The sequence below is a fragment of the Malania oleifera genome, chromosome 8, assembly GCF_029873635.1.
Source record: "Malania oleifera isolate guangnan ecotype guangnan chromosome 8, ASM2987363v1, whole genome shotgun sequence".
Taxonomy (NCBI): Eukaryota; Viridiplantae; Streptophyta; class Magnoliopsida; order Santalales; family Ximeniaceae; genus Malania; species Malania oleifera.
Genome location: NC_080424.1, coordinates 8593708 through 8620469, shown reverse-complemented (window position 1 = coordinate 8620469; position 26762 = coordinate 8593708). Strand labels below are relative to the sequence as shown.

At 36.3% G+C, this 26762-nt stretch overlaps 1 protein-coding gene across 5 annotated transcripts; it reads right to left on the bottom strand.

Annotated features, from left to right (window-relative positions):
- Positions 1 to 549: 549 nt before the first annotated feature.
- Positions 550 to 26609, bottom strand: LOC131161384 (chloroplast processing peptidase-like). Of its 5 annotated transcripts, none has more exons than XM_058117121.1 (7): positions 25910 to 26598; positions 2509 to 2577; positions 2303 to 2365; positions 2144 to 2212; positions 1646 to 1732; positions 1242 to 1309; positions 550 to 995 (listed from the first exon to the last, which is right to left on the bottom strand). In XM_058117121.1, the coding sequence occupies exons 1-7, from the start codon at positions 26135 to 26137 to the stop codon at positions 833 to 835; spliced, it is 747 nt and encodes a 248-aa protein (XP_057973104.1). In that variant the 5' UTR covers positions 26138 to 26598; the 3' UTR covers positions 550 to 832. The 5 variants fall into 5 exon arrangements, with proteins under 5 accessions (XP_057973104.1, XP_057973106.1, XP_057973105.1 ...); XM_058117123.1 differs by having other exon boundaries at positions 550 to 985; positions 25910 to 26586; XM_058117122.1 differs by lacking the exon at positions 2509 to 2577 and having other exon boundaries at positions 25910 to 26609.
- Positions 26610 to 26762: the final 153 nt, after the last annotated feature.

Sequence of the window (26762 nt, the reverse complement as noted above, 5' to 3'; positions counted from 1 at the left end):
CACCTTTAAACTTAAATTTATATCAATTAAAAAAACTTAATATAATTTATCTTAAATTTTATACATATTCACTCAAATTCAAATCTACATTCCACAACCTAATTTTCGTAAGGTTCACCAACCTTAAGCCCTACATGCAACTTTATGCCACCCGGCTTCCATCAATAGGATTCCCAAACACCTCACCTATGCATACTTCCTGCAGGCACGGCCATGTAGTCGTCAGAACAACCCCAAACTCGTTGGATATTTGGGTGTGGCATATACAAATCACGGAGACTCAAGTGCATAATACGTAAGCATCCATAGAGATATTTGAAGAACCATCTATTCATCAAAAGAAAAATATTAGCAAAAAATATTCACAAGTGACATGGATCACGTGATTTGTTAGATTTCATTGAGAAAAAATTAATTAATTTCAACAAATAATGAAATGTCATATTGCTTGTACTGATGATTTTTTCTTATCATGAATAGCAAAACCCTGCAAAATAAGTTATGAGGCTCTTTTTGCTCAAGCAGGTGAGAGAACTACCAGATAGCATCGGCCAAAAATGTGCCTTCTTTTATTTCCTGGAACACATCCATTTCTCAGGTTGAAAGAAGTTTAACATCAATCAAACAATGCAAACAAGCCAGGAACATATAAACAAGAAGAAGTAATCATTAGAAATCAAATGAACAAGAAGAAACATTTCATCGGACATACAGAATGTTAGGGAACATGAATCACCAAAGAATGTAACATCCAATCACCCTGGTTATTTGGTAAGCAAGAGTCATGGCCTAGAGACTGCACAACAGCAGGGAAACCCACATGTAAACCATGTCACACTCGCAAAATATCCCCCACAAATCTGCTACCGAACAAACTTCTGAGACACTTTTGAACCTGTCCACCTACATCATTGATCAATGGTTTGATGGTCTGAAGCAGCACGTGACGAATCTTCCAACAATGTTTTTCATAGGAAGGGGCCCCCTGTTGTTCACTCGACATTGAAAACGGAAGAAGTAAGAAATAAGAATTAAGGGAAATAGAAAGCATTTGAGCACTTCAGGATTAATTCCCTTTGAATAGAAAAATATCCTTTATGCAAGTACTAAAGGGACTTTGCAGAGGGGGAAAGTCATTTCGAAATTGATACTTTCTGTGGGTGCTCAAATAAATTTTTGAGAAAAAAAATAATCAGAAAACAATGAAAAGAAGGTTGGTTGGGTAGTCTAAGAATACTAACCAAATATGGGAGTCAAAGCTGTTATTACGGTTATCCCCCAACACAAAAACATGATCTTTAGGCACATACTGCAAATATTGAGAAAGGCAGAATTTGTAATAGAGCACTAATTGTGAAAGACAACCTCAAGAGAAACGAAAACAAAAAGAAAACAGGAGACCACACATTTGGTATTCCATCTGAGGCTCATGATGAGTTCAAATCCAAGTGATTGTAGTCATGAAGCTTCAGATGTCAACAACATGGAGTCTGCTGGGCTTGGTGCTCAAATCATTTTACCTTGTCTAATTGCCCCGCCAGTTTCTACTCCATAATGTTGTTCAATAATAAACTGCTGGTCCAAAAAAAATTCTTGGAGAAAGTGTATGTAAATGGAAGCACAAAAGAACAGATAGAAAGCGCACAGTTAAATTCAGATTGTACGCTAGTCGTTCTGCAATAAAATCTTCATTCTGTGCTATTCCATTGACATAAAGCAATCCTTGATGCACCTGTAAGGTAACCAGAAGGTAACATTTCACATGAACAATAAAAAGAAACCAATAGTAATACTTCTTGCAATATTTCCGTCATTACCAGTACAACCAGAACCAGGGAGCAATGCAGACAATTACAGTGGGCCCGCTAAACACCCTATAGATTATATAAATTCAAAAAATATTCTAGTGAAGCTCAAAAAACATTCAAGCAGAACTGAAAAATTATCCTCAAGCATACTTAAATTTTTCATTTCAATAATAAGTTAACCGAAAAAAAGGCAGTTTAGCACGTAACTTCAAAAAAGAGATTAACAGAACCTATAACAAAAAAATCATGAACCTGGCAAAAATAATACGAACAGTTATAATAAAGTCAACCTCAACATAAGTTGAGGTGGCAAAGGATGTAAGAAATGGTAATACCTCAACCAAGTCTCCTGCTTTTGCAACAATTCTCTTAATGAATACATCTTCTTCCCTGTGTCCATGTAGCTATGGACAACCAAAAAAATTACATAATTTCAGTAAAAGATCAAAAGAAAGGCACATAGATGTTGTGAAGTTTCTAATGTACTAACAAACCTGTATAGGAGCTCGAATTGTTACAATATCTTTAACAGCAGGGCGTTTGATGTAATATGAAGCCTTAAGTCAGAAATTAGATATAATGTTAGTCAAATCAAAAGTAAATGCTAACAATATTGCTACAGTAATCACAAATGAAGACGACGCATTAATTTTCTATAGCTGAACTGATTAGGGATGTGAAACTTTTTAAATTGGCTCACATCAGAGTGAAATGGTGTATCCAATTCCAGCATCAAATGTTGCAGTCCATGAAATGTCTTGTTGGAATGCTGAGGTACAAATATTGATCAATTAAATAAAATTTGTTACTATGATTTATTCAGTAAGAAAATTCACTAAGGAAATCAATTTGCTATCTCTGTGTCTTTTTGTTCAACATAGTTTTCCTGAATTTGTATCCTTCGCAGCCTACATATCTCTCTCACAATTCCATCATTTCCTTCTATTTTCCGATGAGAAAAGAGAAAACTATCATTAGAAGCGCCAAGTGGGTGCAACCGTGCAACCCAAGGACAGGAAAGGGTTTTAGAGATCACATCAACAAAATAAAGGCAGCCAGACTGTTAACTAAATACGGATTTGAATTGCAATCAAATTACTCAACAATGTGTACTTTAGTTATTTCAAAAATATTAAGCCACTTACCTGTATTATTTTGTCTGCTCTTTCTGCTCTCAATACAGATGAGTCTTTACGTCTTGTGAATTAAGGATTTATCATGCTAATGAAACTGGAACTGTGTAAACTATAAAATCAGAAAACAGAAAGGGGCAACCATGACTTGGACATGAACAAAAAAGGTTGGGAAAGGTCATGAACAAGCGCCTCATGTCATAAACATCTCATAAGAAAACTTCTACTGTTCTGCAAATAAAAAGCAATGGTTTATGATTATCAGGTTCCTTTCCTGCCAACTTTACATGTTGCCTATCCCAAGTTCCAACAGACCAAGCGAAAAAGAAGTCCACACTTGGAAGAAGGCTACACAATAGATGCCTGGTAAAGCTAAAGCAAGGATACACGCATGCCCAAATACCAATGGACAATGAATCAATACATGAGCCAAAGACTCCAAATTTTTTTCAGTACGCAGCACATTCTCAGAAGAGTTCAAGCTCTAGACACAATCAACTGTCAAAACCTTGGTAGAGCTGCAACTGAAAGTTAGAGATGGAGGAGAGAAGAAGAGAGAAAGAAGAGAAGAGAAAAAGAGAGGAAAAAACTGAGCGGCAGTTTCCAGGAGTCTACATACAGCTCCACATCTGCCCTATTATATATTATTAGTAATAATAAAGTCTTAAGGTCAAAAATTTCCTAATTGTTAAAATAACATATTCTCTTCTAACATTCACCCTCAAGCTGAAAGTGTATAAATATCACCTAACCCCAGCTTGTAACAAACATTAGACAAGACAGGCTTAAATAAAGGCTTCATAAAAATATCGCCCAACTGGTCGACAGATTTCATGAAGAGAGTCCTCACAAGCTTCTTCAACACAGCACCCCTCACAAAATGACGGTCAACTTCAATGTGCCTTGTCCTCTATGAAACATTGGATTGCTAGCAATACAAATGATAGCTTGATTATCACAAAACACACCTATTGGCTTCGTTACCAAGAACCCAATCTCTAATATAAGAGGCTTCAACCACATAAGCTCACTCATAGTATAAGCCATAGATCGATATTCCACTTCAGGACTAGATCTTGCTTCAATAGTCTGTTTCTTGCTATGACAAGTAACAAGATTACCTCCTACAAATGTACAATATCCAATAGACCTTTGGTCATCAACAAATTCAACCAATCTGCATCAAAATATCCCACAATCCCACAATTTCTATTACATTTATACATCAAACATTGGCCAGGGGAGCCTTCGAGATATCGCAACATCCTACAAACAACATCACGGTGCAGTTGCTTGGGATTTTCCATAAACTAACTCAATCCTCAACTGCAGAAGACAAGTAAGGTCTAGTGAGAATCAAATAAATCAACTTGTCAACCAACTACCTAAATTGATGCTGGTCTTCAAAGTCTGGTCAACAACATCCATAGGAGTATCAACTGGTTTAGCTCCCAACAAACCAATCTCACTAAGCAAGTCCAATATATGTTTTCGCTGAGATAGATTTAACCCTTTTCTACACCGTACAATCTTCATACCAAGAAAGTAGCGTAGAACAGCCAAGTCCTTGATTTGAAATTTTTCATGAAGCCACTGCTTGACATCTGCAGTCCCACTATGGTTGCTACCAGTGATGATAATATCATCAACATAAACTAACGAAAGTATCACACATCTCCATTTCACAGCAAAAACCGAATAATCAGAGTAACACTGGATAAAGCCAAAGGCAGAGACTACAATACCAAATTTATCAACAATGCTCGAGGGGCTAGTTATAACCACAAATGGCCTTATGCAACCTGCCCCCTAAGCAATATATCCAAGAAGTCGCTCCATGTATACCTCCTCCTGCAAATCTTTACACAAGAAGGCATTCTTCACATCCAACTAATATAAGGGTCAACCAAAACTAACTGCCAAAGAGATCAATACACAAACATAATTCAATCGAGCAACAGGAAAGAAAGTCTAAAAATAATTAATACCATATGCTTGGGTGTGCCCCTTGGCAACCAACCAGGTCTTAATCCGTTCACTAGAGCCGTCACGAAGATATTTGATGGCATAGACCCAACGAAACCTAACCAACTCTTTACCAGGAGAAAGATCAACAAAGTCCCATGTCCCTTAAGTAGTCAATGCATCCATTTCTACATCCATTGCATGCTTCCACCCAAGGTTAGCAAGTGCCTCAACATGCGAAGAAAGGATAGAAACAAAGGAAATGTACAAGGAAAAAGAATGCATAGGACTAGGAAGGTGAAGAACTAAAACATAATGGGGAATAGGATAAGAAACTTATGATTTCTGAGCACATATTCGAGTACCTTTTTTATGAGCAATGAGCAAATCCAAGTCATAGTAGGATGGATCTCCAGAACCATAAGTCGATATAGTGATGGGCAAAGGAGGTGCTTGCATAGTGGTAGTGATGTTTGTGCTTGCTTTCCATTGTTCACAAGCCTTCACTTGTTTCTCTGGATCAATAACTAATGGATTTGGAAAAGGGGCTGAAGATTTCCCAAGAGGGGTAAATGTAGGAACAAGAGGATCAACACAAGAATGGGGACCATAAATCGTTAAGGGAATCAAAATAAATTCATTCAAGGAGAACTCACACTAGAAAAGTAGGATGGCCCCTCAAAAAAGGAGACAACACTAACATATATCCTACGTATGGGGGACCATACCATTTATATCCTTTCTGAGTTCTCGAGTACCCAACAAAGACATTTAACAACACAAGGAGAAAGCTTGTCTTGATCAGTATGTGGAACATGAACAGAACATGTGCACCCAAAGACATGAGGCACAACAGCGAACATGGATGTTTATGGGTAAATAACAGAGAAATGAATTGGTTCCCTTGGAAGCTTAAGGGCATCCTATTGAGCAAAATAGGTAATAAGAAGAGCATCGGACCAAATGGTTTTAGAAACATGCATATGAAGGAGTAGACACAATGCTATGTCAAGTAAATGAATATTTTTCCATTCAATTACTCCATTCTGCTGAAGAATATGTATACATGATGTTTGATGAATGATCCCTTTGGCCCAGAAAAAAAAAGATCAAAGCTCATTCGATGTCAAAATGAGTTTTATTTGGTAGAATTGAGTAAATACATTAAAAAAATCAGACCTATATTTTAATAAATAAAACAAGGTCATATGCAACAAATCATCCACAAAGGGCAATAATACTGATGACCAATCAAATTATTGACTCTACACAGACCCCAAATATCTGAATGAATAAGAGAAAACAATGATTTACAACAATACTTTGACTCTAGACAAAAAAGATGTCCTAATATGCTTTCCCAACTAACATGCAAAAGACTCAAAACGAGAAACAGACTTGAACATAGGAAAAATTTGTAGTTTTTGAAGGGATGGATGACCCAAACGAGCCAGCTAATGATCAAGAGAAACACCTAAGTAGAAATTAAGGAAGTTGTAAGACAAGAATTGGACCCACCATGACCACCATCAAAATAGTACAAGCCATCCTTCTCAAGCTTTCCACCAATCCTCTTTTTTGTCCTGAGTTCTTGAATAACACAATGAGAAGGAAGAAGGTCACACAACAGTTATGAGACTTAGTTAATTGACTAATTGATAGCTAATAGAAATTTAGGCACATATAACATTGACGAAAGAGGAATAGAAAGAGTTGAGAGAATATTTTTAGAACCAAAAATAGGTGTAACTAAACCATCAACAAAAGTAAAGAGTGTAAGTTAGTGGGGTTCAAGGACTCATCACAAATTAGTACTACTTGTCATATGAGAGGAGGCACCAAAATTTATAACCCAAGGTGAGGAGTATGAAGAGTCAAGAAGGCCGGTTGTGCCTAAATAGGCCAGAGTAACACTAAATGTAAGATACTAACCATGCAAAAAAGATTGTTAAACTCCTCTGAGGACACGGTGGATGAAGTACTAAACTCCCCCAATCGAAACGGTATTGGCTAGTTGCATTTGAAGTGTCAATAGTAAATCACCCATTGCATGATTTGGCCTGAGCTGGTTTCCTAGGGAGATCCCAACAACTATCAATGGTATGATTTTCCTTGTCACAATGTGCACAAATGCGAGCATTGCCACGACGAACTCCTCATCGTATTACACAACTGCTGCCACGACCACAATCCAAACCTCATCCAACTTTCCCCACTACAGCTAAAGGTAGTAACCATGGCTGACTTATCGCAGGAAGGAGCTTGAGAAATCAGACAGCACACACTAACACAAACAACACTTTCAGGACTTCAAAAAAACCAGAACTCACAACATTTCAAACTCTTAAAAATCCAGAAACTTCAATAGCCAGTTATGACAACAGAACTGAGCTTACCATATCCTAGGAGGAATTACTTAACCACCAAGAACAGGGCAGACCACAGCAAAGTACTGCAGGCATTTAATAAACAACCTGACAGCAGCTCCAGGCATTACGGCTGGCAGCAACTAGAAACAAATGTTGAGAAGAACAGAAAATAAATATTTTCACACCAATTGAAACCAACCAGCAATCGGAACAAGGTTGCAAACAATCAATCGTGAATACATATCATCAAAAGAGCATCATCAGCAAACCGCAAATAGAATGATAGAGGTACAGCAGCAGCAGCAGCATACAAGAAACAAAGTATAACTGATTTCACATCAGCAAATCACCATGAAAACAAACAGCTTCCTGTCAAGGATGCTGCACAAGCTAACACATAGGGACGGTGTTGTTAAACAACTCTCAAACCAACCACAAAATCAGATCTGAATACCGACTAGGGGAGGATAAAGAAAAAAAACGAAAAACACAGCATCAAAATTAATTCAGATAAATCAGATATGAAGGAGATCAATGCTCTGATATCATTTAAAGTACGATATTTGAGAGAAGAGAAGAAGTGATAAAGAGAGGAAAAAAACTGAGCAGCAGTTTTCTGGAGTCTACGTACAGCACCAGGTCTGCCCTCTTATATATTATTAATAATAATAGTCTCAAGGGCAAAAATACCCCCATTAACACAACCTAATTATTGCAATAACGAGGGAGGAAGGTGCCCTCTTGTGCTATTGTGATCTGTATTATGAAATATGACAGTGACATAGGGACCCTCCCTTACTCATAAAAGCATGACACAATGATTAAAAGAAAATTTAACATAATCTGTCTTCAAGAATCTGAGTAGGGGCAAAAATTAGAGGGGTTGAAAAATCACAATTTAAATGTTGGTATACCAGAAAAGAAAAACATAGGAATGGGGCACACATTTTTCTAAATTAAGATAAAAAAGACAGGAGTTACAAATATTACGAGTAGGGGATAAGAAACAAAAAAATTGACATGATCTTAGGAAAAGAGAAAATAAATGTTATTAGTGCTTATAGCATTACCTCTCATGTGTTTCCCTAGAAATTCGTGCCCCAAGTAGTTGTCTGTTATTTCTTTTATTTGGTTTAAAGTAGGTAATTGCAGAAAAGCTTGCTCCTAGGAGAACGTGTGGATGGGAATCTTCGTTGGAGTTGAAATTTCGTCATTTATTCAAGCTTTCATTGCTTCATAATGCTCCTATCAGCTCCTTCATTTCTTTTGGCGTGGGCCCTCCTTCCTGAGATCTCCAATCCTTTAGGAATCTCAAAGAAAGAGAGGTTGAAGAGCTCACTATCCTTCTTTCTTTATTAGACCATCAAATTCCTACCATTCATCAGGACAGAGGAGTGTGGGAGGGTGATTCCTCGAGTACATTCACTCCTAAGTCCTTTCTATCTCACCTATAAAACCTCCCTCCCCCAACCTTTTTCCTAGGAACCACATTCTTTGGAAGGACAAGGTCCCTGGGAAGATTCGGGCTTTTGGTGATCGTGATTCTAGAAAGGATTAACACGCAAGATTTGCTTCAGAGGAGAAGGCCACATAAAGCTCACAGTCCTAACATGTGCTTCAAGTGTTATGCAAGCAATGAAACAAATGCCCTTCTTTATGTGCACTGCAGAGTAGCATCGGAGCTTTGGAATGCCCTTTTTTCTTTTTCAAAGGAACAAGAGGAGGCACTAAGAAAGGTGTGAGACTAGTTATTGGTCAACTTCTAAGGTTTTGGAAATAACAGAAACAAAAGAGCCATTTGGTTTAAAAATTGTCTTTGCCATCCTTTTGGAGCCTGTGGATTGAGAGGAATGCTAGGATTTTTGAAGGTCACTCAACCTATCCACTGTTACTTTGGGATAAAGCGACTTTCCTCACATCCTTTTGTATCACGGGACAAACATTTCACACCTTGCGAAGGGTTGTGCGGCACTTAGCTAAAGCACTCTTGCTTAACTAGGCAACTAAAGATTACCGTAGTTGACCACAAGAACATATTCACAACAATTGAATGAAAAGTAAATGGAAACAATAAACAATTCATGAAAGCAAATGGCAAGTAAGCAGTAAATATTGAAGCAACGTAATTCATTAACACCATCCCATAAGCAATGTGTGTTTAGCAAGGGAAGCAAGTAGGCTAAACACGTTCACAAAATGCTTTGTTAATTTTACAAGACCGATGAACATTCAACCTCCCATAAAGAGTTTTATCTGCTATTTTAGCACTAGCACTAGGAAACATCAAATTGTTCGAGGAATTGGACTCCTACTTTACACGAAGGCTTGCACATACTCAAAGCATACAGCCCGTACTACTATTTACATGATGGTAACCCATCTTATGCACACAATGCAAGCAGTCACAAGCAAGCAAAATTCCCCGAACAATCTTGGCTCAAGACATTCTCTCCCACTTATGTGGTCGACGTCTTCGTAGACTTCGAAGCTAAGTACTCTTCAAATTTGTCCACGAACATTGCAAGTCTTCCACTAAAATCCAGCTAATTTCCTCGTCTCCAAGGCCTTTCCACTTCACTAAGAACTCATGCAACTTCTTACTTATTGATGTGAACTTTTTGTCTGCAAAGATGACTTCAACTTCTCTTCTATCAAGTTGTGTTATTTTTTATGGTTTACTATTGGCATTGAATGGCTTGAGGCAGCTAACGTAGAACACAAGATGCACTTTCATCCAAGTCAGAGAATCAACCTTATGTTAGGCCTTACCGAATTTAGCCAAGATGCGGACTAGTTCTTCATAAAGCAATCTCCTATCTCAACCCTGTTTTGACCTAATTTGTTCAATATGGAGCTTAACAAGCACCAAGTGACCCACATTGTAAATGCAAGCTTTCCCTTGTACGGATCTTCCACTGTGTGAGGTAACAATGGGTTTTGGCCTATAAAACTCAAAAAGAATTATTGATTGTTGAGCTCTTTTGCATTGAAATATAACCGAGCCACATCAAGTAGATGCACCCAATTCTTCTTATTAGCTGTGAAAAGGAGCAAGCACTCTTCTAATAGCCCACTAGATCTTTTGGATTTATCACCTACCTTTCCAATGCGTTGAGCAACCACGTTGCACCCATCCTCGAGGTTTCCTATTCATCCTCATCATCTTCTAGTGTCTCTCCACGAAGCTTGTGAGGCATTAAGTGATTTGTGAGGGCAATCAGCAACTATGTGGGGGCCTTGACATAAGAAGCATGTCATCTTACACTTACCATTGGCATGTTGAATGATTGAGATGACGAAGTTTCTTTCGAAGTTGATGCCTAGGTGTCAACTTCCCCACTTTTGGTTTTCCCTCATTAAAAGACTTCCTATGTTTCCATCCACACCACTCTCTTTGGACATTGTGGAAGTTTCTCCAACATAGTCGGTCAAGCGTTCCACGGCACCTATGTGATAGGCAAGTCTTGAACTCTTTGTTGATGAAGTTCTATCCTTGCCCACAGTTTCAACCCCTCAAGAAAGTAGAATAACTTGTCTTTCTCTAATATGTCCCGAGTATTCAACAATAAAGCAGAGAACTATTTCATATACTCCCTAATAAACCATTGTGCTTAAGATTTCGTAATTTTCATCAAGCATTGTGCTCAACATCCTCTGAAAAGAATCGCGCCTTAAGCTCCCCTGTTTCAAGTCTACCCAACAAACAACTACATAGCTTCCATTCTCAATCTCATCATACTTAGTATGCTACCACAGCTCAGCGTCACCAACCAAATACATTGTTTCCATTGATATCTTCGCCTATTCCAAGTCGGTCCTCACCATCGCACGATAGTATTGTTCCATGCCAAGTAGAAGTTTTCCAACTCCTTAGCATCACGATCACCCCCATACGTTCTAGGTCCTAGCACCTTTGTTCCTCTATACTTGATAGTATTAAAGTTTCCCATAGCCATCAGGCCCATCTTTGCAATCAAATCCGCCATCTGAGCCTGTAAAATTTCTACCGTACGTGGACGTCATTTGACATCTCCAACATAGAACCCTATTGATGCTTTTCGTGATAACTCCAATGCATAAACACGTTCACAAAGCTTGGCCATCTCCACAGCCACAAATGTTAATTGTATTAGCTTGCGACTCTAGCGCTTCAATTCTATCGGTATTAGTTGACATAGTCTCTTACCAATGCTTCACACAATCCCACTATAAAGGCAACTAAGTTCACGTAGAAATTAACCAAGCTATGATACCAACTGTCATGGGTCAAGCACTTCACACCTTATGAAGGGAAGGGTCGTGCGGCACTAGCTAAAGCATTATTGTTTAACTAGTCAACCAAAGATTACAGTAGTTTACCACAAGAATACATTCACAGCAATTGAGTGAAAAATAAATGGAAGCAATAAGCAATTCATGAAACCAAACGGTAAGCAAGCAGTAAACATTGAAGCAACATAATTCATTAACAACACCTCTATAAGCAATGAAAATAAATGGAAGCAATAAGCAATTCATGAAAGCAAATGCCAAGCAAGCAATAAACATTGAAGCAACGTAATTCATTAACAATACCTCTATAAGCAATATGTTTAAAGAGAGAGGCAAGTAGGCTAAACATGTCTAAAAAATGCTAGTGAGTTTTACAAGACTACTAAACACTCACCCTCCCGTAAGATCTTTATATCCTATTTTAACTTTGGCACTAGCAAACATCAAATTTTCTAAGAAGTCGTACTACTACTTTACACTAGGCTTACATATAATCAAAGCATAAAACCTATCTACTATTTACAAAATGGTAACCCATCTCATGCACAAAAGGCAAGCAGTCATAGGCAAGCATAATGCCCTAAACAAGCTTGACTCGTGACACTTTGGCTGCAGTCTCTTGGTTTTTTTCGGGGATTGTCACTGTATGACTTCATGAGAGATTGGAGGGCAGCACTCTTGTAATTGATACTTGCATTGTTTTTCCCAGTTCCTTTAGTTTACACTTTTTTGTATCTTTGTTATCTAAGGAATCTTTGGTGCTTATGCTTGTCCTCCGATTAGCAAAAAACCTTAAAAAGCAAATTTAGAAAGATATGGATAATATTATTTAAAGGATATTGTGGAGAGATAAAATACTCATAGAAGCAAATTTGAATGATCACATAGGAAGGGGCAAAAGTTATAAGAGAAAATATAGAGGTCATGGATATGGAGTAAAAAAATAAATCAAGTGATATGATCTTAGAGTTCTTGTCCTATGATCTTACAACAATTTTGAGAAGAGAAAAGAACACTTAAATACCCTTCAAGAGAGGAAAAAATACAAGTCAAATAGATCTTTCTCTACTAGGAAGGTAGGTCAATTACAATGTAAAGATAGTAAAGTTATTCCAAGTGAAAGTTTAACTACACAACATTCAACATTAGTGTAAAACATATGCATGAAAAATTAGAAAAGAAATGTTAATAGTTTAAGAGAACTAGGTGATGAGACCTAAAGGGAGAAAATATGATAAAATTTTAAATTAAAATAATAAAAGAAGGTAATTGCATAATAGGAGATAATGAAGACATAAATACTATTTGGAATAAGATGCCTTGAAGGCACAATGAAAAATCTTGAGGATGATTTGTGACTGGCAAAGAGAGTTGGTGGCAAGATCACGAAATTAAGTGAAGCTAAATATTGAACTTATTTAAACTTGCTAGAGCTAGAGAAACAAAGAATACAGATCTAAGTAATTTCAACTATATAAAGAAAAATGGTTAGGATTGTGTATTAGCTTAAGAAAAAAGGAAAGAGAATGGCGAACTTATTTTAGAAAGATAATGAAAACCGAGTAGCAAAGTTAAACTCATAATTGAAAAATACGGAAAAAAAATAAAGCTAAAAAGTTGGAGATTTAGTTGCAAAATTAGTGGGAAGTTAAGGAAAAACACAATAATACCTATATATAAATATAAAGGTGGCTCAAAATTTTCATAATAATCATGGAACCAAACTTACAAGTCATGCAATGAAACTTTAGGAACAAGTAATAAAACAAAGATTAAGGTTAGAAATGATGGTTTCTAAAATCAATTCAGTTCAACTACAGAAAATCTATGTCTACAAAAAAGAACAATGAAAAAGTTTAGGGAAAAGAAGATGGACTTGCACGAGGTCTTTATTGAACTATAGAAAGCCTATAAATACTAAGTTAAATCCTATGTTGAGTTCCAAGAGGGAGGGTGGGGAAGAAAGAGTAGGTAGTAGGTATAATGATACCATTTAGGATGCGTACATTAGGGGTAGTGACTAGTGTTAGGCCAAGAGAGTCCAGGGAATTTCCAATCGCACTAACCCTATGTTTGGGAGAGACTTTCGATTTGGATTTGTGCATATTTGCATAAAACATAATACAAAATTATATGAAATTTTGTCCAAATCCACACAAATCCAAATCCAAGGCTCGAAATTCATGCTCCCAAACATAGTATAAGTGTACATCAAGGGTCTAGTTTGAGTCCTATCATTTTGCTTTAGTTATGGATTAAATTACTAGGCATATCAAAGAAGAGATTCCATTGTATAATTTGTTTGTAGATGATTTTGTCTTGATTGATGAAACTAGAGGTGAAGTAGAATCTAAGCTGGAATAGCTTCACAATCTAAAGGTTTCAAGACAAGTAGAAGCAAGACAACTAAAAAAAATAGTCATTCTAGGTGGACTAACTGAGAAAGGGTCGGGAAATTATTAGTACTAGTAGACCTTGGTTGCCTTGGATCTACTATGTCATTTAGAGAGAAATTAAAAAGATGTAATACACAAAATAAAAGCAAGTTAGGTAAAATGGAGAAGTGATTTGAGCATGTTGTGTGATCGTAGAATACAATTGAAATTAAAAGAAAAGTTCAATGAGACAGCTATAAGACCAACTATGTTCTATGGACCAAGATGTTGGACAATTAAGAAACAACATATCAAAAAAAAAAATGCTGCACATATGAGAAAGCTACAATGGATAAGTCATACAACTCTAAAAGATAAAGTAAGGAATGTAGACATGAGTGGTCAGTGAGGAGGACTAAACTTGACTATGAATGATATGAATCTTAAAATTACTACAATGCACAAACATAAAACTATAGAACATAATGCATATGAATGGATATGGTCACACATAACATGGCAACATGGGATCGACCATGTGTGGATATGAACAAGGATGCAATGATGAGTTAGCTAGGGGAATGTACAAAACAAAGGGAAGATTTTTTTTTTTTTTAAGGGTAATAAGAAACTTGGAAGTACGCAACTACGAGTTTTCCCTAGTCATACAAACAATAGTCAAGAAAATGCAAGAGTTTGTTCACCCTACCAAGGAATTGGAGCACAACTTGAGTTTGCCATCGAATTCCAATGTTAGACCAACAATTTCTCAAGTCCCTACTCTCCGATTCTCAGGCAAACAGCATTCAAACAGTAGCTGGAACTCAATCTAACTGCTAACAACGCTTCAAAAGTCTGAAATTTTCTCAGGCAGCCCAATATTAGGTTGTAAGTGATCTTAGGAATGCAAACCAAACTTGATAACTCAGGACCATTTGGCATCACTGTCAAAAATTAGAGAAACGAAAACCAAAAACAAAAACCAAAAATCAGAAATAGAAACTAAAAACTAGTAACCTATTTGGTTAAAATTTAGAATATTAATACAAATTAAAAACTTAATTAAAAAATGCACTTTTCATCTTTAAATCAAATAATATTATAAAAACATGATTAATATAAAAAATTAAAAATATACACATTAAAAAAATTACTATAATAAAATAAAATTTATTATAATTATTTTACTTTAATTGTTCTACTTTCAAATTTTACTTTACAATAAAAATTTTATTGGACATGAAAATTGAAAAATAGTAAAATTATTTAGTAATTGGCTTTATTATTATTTTTTGAAATTTACGTATATTTTTACTTTAATTATATTTAAATTCATACAATCATTTAATTTTGATTTTAATTTAAAAGTGTATAAAACGAATAATTTAATCCAAAAAAACTATTTCTGGATATTAAAATTTCTGGCCACATGTTGCCAAAACAACTGAAAACTATAAAATCTAATTTCAATTTTTCGGCAAACAACTAAAAACCAGCAACAAAAATAGAAACTGACAACATAAACAAACATCCTTTTATAATCTATTTCTTCATTGTGGAGAAAACAGAAAACAGCAACGATACCAAATAGACCCTCAATTTCTACTCTGAAAGCTTCATAATCTCAAGAAGCAGGTCAAATTCTCAAAGCAAGAAGCAATATCTCGCGAGTCTGGGAAAAATAGGAGAACTCCAGCAACTTCCCCACGTGCATGGCCGGCGTATAGAGCGCGTGAACTACCAACGAGGGACCTCCAATGATGAGGTTCTGGCTGGGGGTAGATCAAGAGGTAGGGATTCCAGTGGTGGTCTCTGTGATGGAAAAGAATTGCAAGAAATGGGGCATTTAGACGGGCTGCAGGCTGGGGTAGTTTTAGGTAGCGCGTGGGGGCCACTCCCTTGTCGGTTGAGGATGATATTATAGGGGAAGGGAGGAGAGAGGAGATGCTAGGGGGAAACCCACATTCAATTAACAATTCAAATTTATCGACAACTGCCTACAACATGGTTGTCATGCACTATTTATAAGAAAGCCTCTTTACATGAAATTACACATAAACCCCTAAAACTACATAAAATTACAAATGTACCCCTACTTTACACAAATATTACAAACAACCCCAGATACACATAATAAACTTCTAAATACTAAACACACATAATAAACTTCTAACTTAACCCCATAATTCCCTGACCCAACTCTTCTTAATTATTTTCCAGCAAAGATCTTCCTTAGGTCTTACTTTTTGTCCTATGTCAATAGGGTTAGAACAAGTTGAACCAAATAGTACAGATTTGAGAACACTCCAATTATCTGAAGATATTTTCGTAAATCATGCAAAATGACGAAGGTGGAATCATGTAGTTGACACCAACAAATAGGAATTAAGGCTTGGTTGTTTTTATTGTTGTTGTTGCTATGATAGTGAGGAATTGGTGACTTTCATAGGTGGATATTTAAAAATTTTAAGGCATATATGCTAAGGGCTAGCATATTGATAAAGAGGTTTAAAATTTAAAACTTTTCAAAGTTGTCAAAGGATTAACTTTTAATTTATCTCCACACATACCACTACTAACAATTCACAAACCGATAAGTTATTCACACATCTCAGTATGACTAATATGTTAGAGCAATTTACCTTCCAAATCAAGATTAACATAGACTAGCAGCAAGAAGTTTGACACAAATGGATAGACATTTAAATTTGAAAGCATAAGATGGAGGAAGGAACACGTTAGAGACCGTCTTATTGTGTATAAAAATTAATTACTTAGTTATTGTGGATGTTAAAATTGAAGAGGATCGGAGCTTTTGTTGCCAACTTCTCTTCAAGCCTCATATGGTAATATAATCATTGTTTTGTCAATACAACAACGGACAATTAAGCTTGTTAGGGTCACTATTGTTCTCCTAGGGAATAAGAAATTTAAAAAGCCTAGTAGAAACTCAAAATGAAGTTCGCGGTGAATTTTTGGATTGTGATTGACAAGAGGATCAAGCACTCTTGTTGCCAACTTACCTTCCATCCTTATATGGTAATAATGTCACTTCTTTGCTAGTTCGAAAGCACACAAACAAGCTGGATAGGGTGACTACTGTTAACCTAGGGAACAACAAATTTAAGAAGCCTAATAGCAGCTCTACAAGTGGAGCTTTCATTGTGAATTTGGTATCATGATTGGAATACCTCACCTAGGAGAAATTTTAATAAGAAGAATTCCAAATCAAACCCTATAACAAAGAGGGGATTATAGCGACAAAGAATGCTTTATTGTAATAAGAAGGCCAACAATAAGTTTTATTAGAAGAAGATGACAGAAGATCCTAAAGAGCTTAAGAAGAGCCACGAGAATAGCATTGTTTCAATTGGTAGAGTTGGAGTATGTGATGAGATATTCAGAATGTCTGTACTAGACCAAAACACAAGGAGAAGAATTTAATTACACCCAAAATAGAATGTCCTTTTCACATTTAAGGCTTTATGAATGAGAATTAGACTCAAGCTTGCCTAATTTCACTTAAAAACCAATTCAAACCATGTTATGATATCAAAGCTTTCCTATTTTCATTTATGTGCTATTAGGGTCATCACTCTTAAAGGAAAAGATTATGTGAATCACTCCATCTTCAATCTCCCAATGGCATGGGAGCCTTGTGCATTGAGTGTTACATTTTTCATTTCTCTAGAAAGAAAAGATAAAAAAAAGTAACAGGTACTTTTATCCTAGAACTATAAGACCATCTCTTATTTGTTCCATTTCAATATTAGAGAAGTAAATCCCCATTTTGGAAGCTATAAACCCATAATTTGAGTTAGTTGATTGGATGTGTCTTGAGTTTTATCTAAATAGCTAGCTCATGTAAGAATTTCATAAAATAAAATCTGCCATTGTTCGGTAAAAAATATTTTCTATAAATTAAGAGAAGTGTTCTCATGATGTTGGCAAGCCTCCAACTTGTCTGACAATCTGATTTATTGATAGCGAAACTATTAGATTACCACCTTCCCTAAAAGCTTAAGATGTTAGGTTGTGGGCCAACAATATATATCAAGCTTTAACACTCCCCCATGCATGCAGCCTGATAGCACATGGAGAGATAAACACCCACTGCAAGGAATACAATAAATTTTTAAATACCACACAATAAATGTGGGCAACAAGACTAGAACCCAAGACACTCTGGTAACTAGCTCTGATACCATGTTAGATAACCTCTTTACAAAAAAGCTTAAGCTATTAGGTTGTGGGCCAACAATGTATATCAAGCTTTACCGAAAACATTTGATAGAGTTTGTTCCTATGGCTTTTCCCTTCATATTAAAGAGTTTTCATCTAAAAATTGTTGGTTTCGCTGTGTTTAACTGCTCTACATCGTTATTGTTGATCACTTACACCTTACACTGTCCCTAGATTCACAAAATAATAAAATGCATGGGAAATGAAGTAATGAACTTAGCACTGCAAAGTACCAAGACCATTTGAGCAGAAGAGCATTTATTGAAGAACCATTAGTGAAGATAAAAAAAAAATGGTGTAGGCATGCAGTGTAGGATTGAGGATTCAATTATTAATATAGACAAAAGAAAAAATTATAACCCCTAATTAGTAGCACTTTAAAGTCCACAAAGGCTTATCAAGAGATTTCAAATCTAGACTTGCTTCCGAACGTGCTTCCACGCATTATTGTAATTTTGAGACATGCGCGGCTTGAATTTTGAGAATGCACGATATGCTAGGTGCCATGCAGCACATTAGCATCTCTCATGTTCAATACTTCAAAAGTCTCAACCGAGGCTCAACTCAAGATGAGGCATGCTCAAAATGCCTTAGGCACAATCATAAATACCAAATCTGGGAAGCAAATGCATTACACAATGAGTCTTACACATTTGTCCAAAGGAGAACATTTTGTATCTTTAAAGTTGAGGCTTATGCATTTTGGCTATGTGAACTTCAGCTAGATTTGGCCAGAAAATTTTACAAGATGTTTAATGTGAAAGGAATGCCCTAATCTGAGTTGATCTCTAAGGCTATTGAACCTCTGCCTTTTCAAAACAGTTGAGACTTGCATCTTAGATCATGGATTGATAACCATAGTTAGGATCTGTGAGGCCTAAGATTTTGTGAGTTCATTAAGTTGAATTGTACTAATTTAGATAGTAGTGACAATATTGAGCAGGCTTCTGTTGAATCATGTTAAATATGTGCTAGTTTTCTACTCGCTAGTGGGGCTAGTTTCTCCCAATAAGTGGTATCAAATCCAAACGGTCCAGATAACAGGATTTGTGATGTCAATGAGATTACGGGTAGGAAGAGCAAAGTTCGAGATCGAGCCATTTGAAGGAAAAAATAATTTCAGTTTGTGCAACATGCTATGAAGGTTATTTTGGCACAATAAGGATCAATCAAGCGAGAAGACGAGGGATTAGGATTTGAAGGAACTCGCATTAAAGGTGGTAACTTCATACCATTTGTTTATCTGTTGCTTCTGAAACTAAATACAAAATGTTCTAAGCAAACATTCCTTGCAAGATTACGATGTCTAACTTGTTTAAAAATAAATTCAACTACTAGAAGATGAAAGAAGATCTTTAAGAACTAAGAAGAGTCGTAAAAATAATACTGTTACAGTTGGTAGAGGTGGAGTTGTGATGAAGATGCTCAATAAGTTGTACTAGATCAAAACACAAGAAGGATAATTTAATTACACCCAAAAGTTGAACTTTTTTTTTTCAAGGCTTAATCAAATTCAAGCCAAGGTGAAAAATGTTCATATACGTGTGCGTAAGAGTTTGACATTCCATGATAGGTCATGCACCATACTACACATTAGCAGCTCTCACTTTTGTGTGTGGAGATGTAACAACATAACCAACCGATTTTTGGCAACCTTCTAGTGAACTTTTGTATGTGTGCGGGCATGCGTAAGGGTGTACAAATATTACCGAAAACCAGACCAAAACCAAACCAAAAGCATAAGCGGTTCAAATTTTTTGTTTTTCGATTTCGTTTTTGGTTTTCAAAAGTTATAATGTTCGGTTTCGGTTTCGGTTTTATATTGAAACTGAACCGAAAAAACCGAAAAACTGATTTATATAATATATATATATATGCCTAGTATAAATATATAGCAATATACGGGATTAGGGTTTTCAACTTTTCACTTTCACTCTGCCTCCGCCTCCGCCTCCGCCTTCCTCATTTCTCTTCTTCTCTCTGTGACTCCGTCCTTGACTGAGTGACTTCTTGCACTGTGCCCTTGCATCCGCCGTCCGGCCTCATCTGAGTCGTCTCTCAAACTCTCACTCGTCACTCTCACAGTCTCACTCTCTCGTCTACAATTCCCCCACTCCCTACTACTACTACTCTACTAGCCAGCAACCAGCACTAGTAGCCACGCTGAATCTCCCTCTCGGGCCCTCGGCACTCTCCGCTATCGTCGTCTCTCACCTTCACTCTCACTCTTACTCTCACTCCCTCAGTCTCGTCTGCGACTCTGCGATCCCCCCCTGCTAGGTTGCTAGCCAAGTAGCCAATCCCAATAGCCACGCAGCATGCTGAATCTGCCTCTCCATCTCTCCGTCTATCGTTGTCTCTCACTCTTACCTCTCGGATCTAATCTCAGGCTCAGGTAGGTCTCTCTTCGTCTGATCGTGTCTCTGTCTATCGTCGTCTCTCTCGCTTCGACTCTACCCCTCTTAGGATCTCAATCTCTCTCGGACTCTCAGCCTTCGAGCTGCACCAGGAGGTCCAGCACCACTACCACCAACTCTACCTTGCGCCTACAACTCCGCCTCCCTCCCGTGTCTTCAGAGCACCTATAAGTTTTATATGTTTTCTTTTGGGATGTAGTAGGCTGTGTAACTGTGTTCATGTTAATCTCACATGAAATGTGATGTAGATGAAGTGAGTTGAATACTTGAATGTGTTAAGAGTCTGTTGAATGTGTAGATGGAGTGAGTTGAATACTTGAATGTGTTAGTCTGTTGAATGTGCAGATGGAGTGAGTTGAATGTGCCTTATTTTTTGTTTCTATTTTAATCAACATATTTGTGAACATATGTTTTTTTTATTAGTATAACTATGTTTGAATGTGTTTCTTTCTTGTGTTAAATAGAAGGTATATTTAAAATCCCTTCCCGTCTGTGAACATATAATTTCTATTTTTCTATGTTTGATCTTTTAATTAGTCAATTAATTAAATTTCACATATTTTATTGGGTTAGCTTAAACATGCCTCATCTAATGAATTTGCACTTATGCATGATTTTTATAGATGTCTGAAATTTGGGACAACACAAGTCTTAATACAACTCCTTGTCCGAGCTCATGCCCAAGTCCAAGCATGAATACAGAATCAGTAAATAATGTTGCTACTTCAGGAACAGAATTGGGTGAGAAAAGGAAGTTTAAATCAAGATCAGAGGCATGGGATCATTTTACTAGATTATGTGTTGATAACACTGCAGAGGTTAAAGCTCAGTGTAAATATTGTCCTAAAGTGTTCTATGCTGATTCAAGAAGAAATGGAACACGAGTTTTGTGGAATCACTTGAGTTTATATGCTAAGTATCCCTATAGGAGACCTCATGATCGTAATCAATCCCAAATCAACTTCAAACCAAAAACAAAAATGGAAGAAAAACAGTTAACATGCCAAAAGTATGATGCTGATATTCTTAGAAAAGCTTTAGCATATATGGTGATAGTGGATGAACTACCATTTAGATTTATGGAGGGACAAGGTTTTAAATATTTTTGTAGCCTCATGGAACCTAGATTTAAGGTTCCATCACGAGTGACAGTGGCAAGGGATTGTCTTCTTTTATATAGACAAGAGAAAAAGAAATTGAAAAAAATTTTAAAACATAATTGTCAACGAGCTTGCCCTGCAATAAACACTTGGACGTCTTTACAAAATGTTAGTTACATGTGTCTAACTGCACATTTTGTTGACATTGAATGGAGGTTACACAAAAGAATTTTAAGTTTTGGTCCAGTTCCTAATCACCGAGGGGAAGTGTTAGGTTTTGCTATTGAGAAAGCTTTCTCGGATTGGGGAATGGATAAAGTTTTTACTATTACTGTAGATAATGCAAGTTCTAATGGTACAGATCATCAGTTACTTAAAGAGGAGGATGAACAATTGGAAGGGTAGTGTGCTCAATGGTGAGTTCTTGCACATGAGGTGTGTTGCACATATCATTAATTTAATTGTGCAAGATGGATTGAAACTTGTGGGAGATTTTGTACTTCGAATTAGGCAAGCAGTAAAATATATTAGGCAATCACCTAGTGGAACTGCTAAATTTAAAGAGTGTGTAGATGAGGAAAAGGTTAATTGTAAAAAACATTTGTGTTTGGATGTGCCAACTAGATGGAATTCCACATATATGATGTTGGACACTGCTCAAAAAGTTTTTGATAGATATGATGAAAAAGATCGAGATCTTACACTTGATCTTTCGAAAGATGGTGGAAAAGGAAAGCCAATGAAAGATGATTGGGATAATGTGAGGAAGATGGTGCAGTTCTTAAGATGTTTCTATCACTTCACTTTGCATGTTTCTAGTTCTAATTATGTGACTTATAATACTTTTTTCCATGAAATTTGCATGGTTAATGTGTTTTTTGGAAAATTGGTGCAATAGTGATGATTTTGAATTATGTGAAATGGCCATCAAAATGAAACATAAATATGATGATTATTAGGGGAATCCAAAATATGATGATGTTTGTTGCCACCATTCTTGATCCTTGATACAAGTTAGAGTATGTGGATTGGGGCCTTTCTCAACTATTTCCTCCTCCTACATCTTCAATTTTGAGTAAAAAGGTGAAGGATGTTATTTTTTCAATGTATGATGAGTATAAAAATGGGGGTAGACAATTCCAATGCAGGGGACCTAGTGGTAAAATTGTCCAAGTTAGCTTTAGTTCTTCTAGTGGTATCACTGGTATAGCCTATATGGTGGATGATGACGAACCAACAATGAAGATGATGATGCTTATGCTAGACACATTCAAGAGGCATAGGTCAAAAAAAGAAGGTGGGGAAGGCAAGAGTGATCTTGAGAGGTATCTTTCCGAGGCACCTGAAGAGGGTAGTCAAGAATTTGATATTTTAGGATGGTAGAAGATAAATAATCCAAGGTTTCCTATCCTTTCACAATTGGCACGTGATGTTTTGGCTATCCCCATAGCTACTGTTGCTTCTGAGTCTGCATTTAGTACAGGAGGTCGTGTTCTTGATTCTTTCAGGACATCATTGACTCCTAAGATTGTGGAGGCTCTTATATGTTCTCAAGATTGGTTGCGAAATTCACCATTACCAGTGAACTATAAAGAAAGCCTTGAAGAACTTGATAAACTTGAGAAAGGTAAAACATAATTTCTTAAGACATCTTTATCACATTTTCTAGCTATTTTATTTTAATTATTGTTTTGTATTTATTTTCTTTAATTTATTGACTTTTTCTTTTTCATTCATTTCAGAGTTGATCAAATTGGCATGGATGATTTATTGGTAAGATTATGTATTATGAATAATTGAACATTGATCGTCAATTTAATTTTATCTTGTTATAACTTTCATATTGTTTCATTTTATTAGGAATGATGCTCATCGAGTTGGAGACTTGAAGCTTCAATCTTAAAGATGGAAGAATGTGGATGGAAGAATGTGTGATCAAATTGGCATGGATGATTTATTGGTAAGATTATATATTATGAACAATTGAACATTGATCGTCAATTAATTTTATCTTGTTATAACTTTCATATTGTTTCATTTTATTAGGAATGATGCTTGCATCGAGATTGGAGAATTGAAGCTACAATCTTGAAGATGGAAGAATGTGGATTACTTAAATTCATTAAAATTTTAAACCATTGATGAACAATTAGAATGTATGTTTTGTATTTGTAATTTGGAATATTTTATATTTTTTTTTATTGTGAATGTATGCTTGCTTCATTGCTTGTTTTTTGAAATTAGGGATAGAGAGATTTAATTATTAAAAGTGCCCAAGGATTGGGACATTTTGGAATTGATATGTAATTCTCATTTTGATGGTTTGTAGGAGCTACTAAGCTAGTAGGATTTAACCATTTAGCCATTTAGAAACAAAGAGAAAACGGTTCAACAAGACTATAAAATTATGAAACAATTTAATAGATTTTATTTTGTTAAAATTATGAAATACTATAAAAAATTAAAATGGCCAGTAAATTTTTAAAACTTTATGAAAAATAAAGCTTATTTTAAAAAAAAAAAAATTGGTTAATAACCAAAAAATCGCAACCGAACCGCCAAATTTTCGGTTTTCAATGGAAATACAATTTTGGTTCAGTTTCGGTTTGGAAATTTCCAAACCAACATTTTCAGTTCGGTTTTCAGTTCAGGCCAAAGCCAAACAGCACCAAACCGTGTACAGTCCTAGCGTGTGGATAGGATGAATATTTTCTTTTATAGTGTGAACGTGTGGGTGGCAACACAATTTTGGTTTTCTTGAGTAGATAACAAGATAATCTCTAGGGTTTGCATAAATCATAAGGGCTTGCACGGGAGTTTAGATGTAATGGGACTTAATAAGATTAAATTTTCATATGTTCTTATTGTGCGATTTTTCCCAATGCACAAATACAAAAATGCAAAGATGGTTGGAAATTGCGGTAGATTTGCAGCCATATTTGGAGCAAGAATAAAGGCTGTGAGTGAGTGTTGCAAGTTAAGACATGCAAAGGAGCATTATACCTTGAATTGATTCAACGCTCTCACATTATACCAATAAACAGTAAAGAACTAGAACATATTTGAGTAAGGTAATATTCAAAGTACTTGTATAATCAACAATGTAAAAAGAGAGTCAAAAACATTGTTCACTTTTATGTCCTGGCGCACAAGCATAAAATGCCTTCAAATTTTATAAAATTCAGGGCAAAAATTATTATGACACCAATACATTACAGCACCTAAAATAAAATTTTGAATTGAATAAAGAAAATAAATGCTCAATAGTTGAGATAAAGGCTGATTGTTGTTGTTGGCGTTGTAAAGCTTGAGATATTAAGACTTGTGTCACCAGTTCTGCTACTCCTTAAATACGTTCACTTTGCACAAGCAAAGAGTACAAAGTTCAATTCTTGATTTTTGACACTAAGTAATCATACTTGGGAAAAAGTAGATGGATATGCCTCAAATTCAATAACATACTGATGTAGGGCAGCCATAGAAGTTCAGATAGCAGAGAGACAGAACTGTGGGAGAGAATACAAAGAAGAGAAGAAGAGAATGAGAAGAAGAAAAGGGAAGAAGATAGAAGAAAGAAGACTGCTGGACAGAAGAGAACAGAACAGAGGATCTGAATAGAGAACAGAACAGAAAGAGAAGGAAGAAGAAGGAAGCAAATTGGTTATCAAATGTTATTGAGAAGAGAGAGAATTTGGTACTTGCTATTAAATTTACAACCGTTGAGCATTACTAAGTATCAAAAATAAAATCTGACAATTTAAATTCTCGATAGTAGGAGTTAGGAAGGTAATCGGCCAGATAAAGCCGTTCAAAAAGGACATCAATTTCAGGACTATAGGTTCCAGTTTTATAAAAACTATAGGTTTGCACAAGGAAAGATGCATGTTAATAGTACTTGCACATAAAACTGTCAACAAATAAAATTCATAAAATTTACGAGTAAAAGCACTGTAGAGGTGGTCATAGCATCAGGAATTACAGGAAACAAATATAGCTCACAATCACCAAGAAAATATAATTGTATTACAAAGTAGTCATAGCATCTAAAATAATCAGCGCGAAAAATCTTATCAGAATTCAAAAGCTATGATCTTTGTTACTAATCGAATGAGTTAAAACATCTTTTTAAAACACAATTTTTGTGTAAATGTCAACTAATTTAAACATTTCTGAACTAAAAAAAACAACATAAAATGAACAAATGAGTTAAAAATGCATAAAATTTTACCCTTTCCACAATGATTCGGTCTCCAATACGAAGAGTTGGGTACATGGAGGATGATGGTATGAATCGAATCTCTGAACACATTGACCACAAAAGCACCACCACGAAGAGGCGTAAAAACCCATCAAGACCCGGCCACCGAAGAAAAGCCCAGCTGTGGCAAGGCATCCATCGAAGCGCGGGGTAAGCAATAAGGAATTGGTACAATGCAGAGGGTCTCAAGAAACTCATTTCAGGAACTTCTGTATATGTGAGGTTTTCAAGCTCCAAACGGTTTGAATCGGACGGTTAAAATCCGTAAGCGGTGAAGCCACTGATCAAAGAAACCCTCGATTTTGGGGAAAGAAAAAGAGCGAGGGAGGGTGTGGTTAATGATGAAAAGACGTTTTCTCAATTGAAGAGCGAGGAGCTCGAATCTTCGGTCTTCGGAGATCGCAGCCGAAGAATGATCGGAAATAACAGAAGGGTTTGGATGCAATGGGAAGAGCGAGTGAGATGATGAGTGTAAAGGACAATAGCAGGGAAGAAAAATCACAAAGCAAAGGAGGTGAACAGCAAGGGGCATACTATATGTAGTTTCAAACTGAAGGGGTTTTGGAAGGACCAAAGAAATCCGCCGGAGAGTCTCGCAAAGAGAGAGAGAGAGGAAATGGGAGAGGCGCGGAGAGACGAGTGAGAGTGTGTGTATTATTAGTGTAAATGTGAGTTGAGTGTGTATTATTAGGGGTTTAGAGGAACAGCCACGGTTGCCGCTGCGGTGAACGACTAACGACCCAACGACACGCCCACTTGACCCGCCAACCCGTTTGGCAGGTTGGACCCTACTTGACCCACTGGGTCATTTTATTTTCCATGT

What these genes read in the sequence shown, in the direction of transcription:
- LOC131161384 (XM_058117121.1), bottom strand. Translation starts at nt 26,137, where the DNA reads ATGAGTTTCTTGAGACCCTCTGCATTGTACCAATTCCTTATTGCTTAC. An exon ending in AAGCAGGAGACTTGGTTGAG is followed by an intron (nt 1,733 to 2,143) that starts GTATTACCATTT and finishes GTTACCTTACAG; the next exon opens with GTGCATCAAGGATTGCTTTA. An exon ending in AGCTTTGACTCCCATATTTG is followed by an intron (nt 996 to 1,241) that starts GTTAGTATTCTT and finishes TTCAATGTCGAG; the next exon opens with TGAACAACAGGGGGCCCCTT.